Here is a 2,149-nt window from a genome sequence, read left to right as displayed (position 1 = left end):
TCCTGCCTCAGCCTCCTGAGTGCTGGGATTTCAGGTGTGCAAGCCTGACACTGGATATGGATAATCCAGAGTATCTTTTTATCCTGGGGTTGCAATCTTCTTAAATTATAATTTTTTTTTTTTGGCCCCTTTCTACTAATCTTTATTTCTTCTACCTCCGTGAAACAGTTAATCCTGTAGAAAACAAGCTCTTGGTTTCACAAAAAAGGAAGAATAAAGTCATGAGCCAAAGGAAGGAGTTAGGAAATTTTTTATTGGAGGTAAAGAGTAGAAAAAATGGCTCCTGGTTTCTGCAGTAGGCAAACCCGAAATGTGGAATTTCCACAGGGCTCCTCAGTCCAGACTTCTAACAGGTAAGCTGAGCATGAAATTGGGTTACCTATCACAGGAGATTCTGTGGATTTAAAATGACCAATTAAAACTCAGAATCTCTATCCCCGTTATTAAGCTTGTAGGGTTTACAGGAAACTGAGGTTTTAGAGAAACTGGTTGTTCTGCTTTTTAAATTCCTCAAAACTAAGCAGCTTAGTAGGACCAGCCTGATTTCCACATTGCCTGAGGAAGTTCATTCTTGGCCCAGATCCTAGTTCACTGTCTATTCTTATTTTAATTCTTATCAGTGTGACTGATCATCCAACTATCTCATGCTCTTTCCCTGGCTAGCTGCCTAACACATGTAGTTGGTACAGAAGCTGCCTAACAAATAAACTGTTTTTTGCATCAGAATGGATACTGAAGGCTTCTAATATCATGATTAGGTTATTTGGAGGAGTGTGTTGATAGGAAGAGAAATAAAGGACTAGTAGAGTGTCCCAAGGTACAGCAATGTCTGGAAGTTGAGGTCGAGTGTTGAAGTTTGAGGAGGAACAGCTATGTGAGCCACCATGGGGCATGACAGCAGAGCCTGGCAAGGAGTGCGGGGTGACAGTGATGTGCTGCTGGGAGTCAGGCTAGATGAACAGAGAAGGCCCAAGTGACTTTGTTATCATGCAGATGGCTGGTGTCCTACCAAGGGCCAGGCTGGGGCTGAGGCAGGTGGGAAAGCTGGCCACTGGAGTGCCTGGGGGAGGTTAGGTGGGGAAGTGTAATAGTAACTACTTTCATTGGACTGATGGGAGCTGCACACCTTTTGGTTTGCATTTGTATTTACAAATACTCATTACAACCCTGTTTTCTTTGATTATAAAATCCTAATCTAGGATCTCTGTACCAATTACTTTTTTTTTTTTTTTTGGTCTTTTTGAGACAGGGTCTAGCTATGCAGTTCAGGCTGGCCTTGACCTCACTGTGTAGCCCAGGCTGGTCTCAAACTTGCAATGATCCTCCTGTCTCAGCCTCCTGAATGCTGGGATTACAGGCGTGCGCCACCACACCTGGCGAACTACATTTCTTTGAGGGACAACATACATTCTAAATTGTACAAAAGCACACTAATAAAAATGTACACTTTGATTTGTTTTGCATATTGTGCGCCCGGTTAATCACTGTTCATACAAGCTAGAGGAAAATGGATACTCTATAAAATTTCTTCCCCACCTTTTCCAGGCTGTTTTCCTGGAAACGCAAACCAATATTCTGTCTCTTACCAACACTCATTGGCTTTATGACACAGCTTTCCACAGAAACAAATGAAGGAGACTGCTTTAATATAAAATTTGAAAAAGGAACCTAATAGAAAGGCCACCCATTTGGCGCCAAACCTTTAGCAGGTCTCCTGCAAAGCAAAGGCCCACCCTCTGCGCCACGCCCCTTTCGCGCTTTTCCCGGGCCATCAGCGCTCAGGGCAGGAAGCGGCGGCTTTTCTGTCATGCGCACTGCGGCTCGTGGCGCTCCTTTCCCTTCGCCGCCGCGTCACGCACACTGAGTGCGCCGTAGGCTTGGGCGCCTGGCCGCGCTGCAGTGCGCATGAGCGGAGCGGCACGCCAGGGCGGAAGTGGGCGCCGCCGCGGGGAGGTGGGGCTGTTGCGGCTGCTGAGGGCTGAGCGAGGGGTGGACATGGCGCCCTCCGGGAGTCTCGCGGTTCCCCTTGCCGTCCTGGGGCTGTTGCTTTGGGCGACTCCTGGGACGCACGGGCGGCGGAGCGACGTGCGCATCCTCACGGACGACAACTGGAGAGAGCTGCTGCGAGGAGAGTGGATGGTGGAATTGT

The 2,149-nt window shown here is 47.9% G+C and overlaps 1 protein-coding gene across 1 annotated transcript in view; it reads left to right on the top strand.

The window, feature by feature from the left end:
- Positions 1–1,909: 1,909 nt before the first annotated feature.
- The window catches only part of Tmx1 (thioredoxin-related transmembrane protein 1), a 13,339-nt gene continuing 13,099 nt past the window's right edge, over positions 1,910–2,149 (top strand). Inside the window, exon 1 of the mRNA XM_005376792.2 lies at positions 1,910–2,147. Coding sequence (XP_005376849.2) covers positions 1,996–2,147 — 152 coding nt within the window. The 5' untranslated portion in view covers positions 1,910–1,995. The remainder of the gene's footprint in view (positions 2,148–2,149) is intronic.

The sequence above is a fragment of the Chinchilla lanigera genome, unplaced genomic scaffold (assembly GCF_000276665.1).
Source record: "Chinchilla lanigera isolate Chin_1 unplaced genomic scaffold, ChiLan1.0 scaffold00008, whole genome shotgun sequence".
NCBI lineage: Eukaryota > Metazoa > Chordata > Mammalia > Rodentia > Chinchillidae > Chinchilla > Chinchilla lanigera.
Note: the sequence above shows the minus strand (reverse complement) of the source record. Positions and strands in the feature narration are given on the sequence as shown.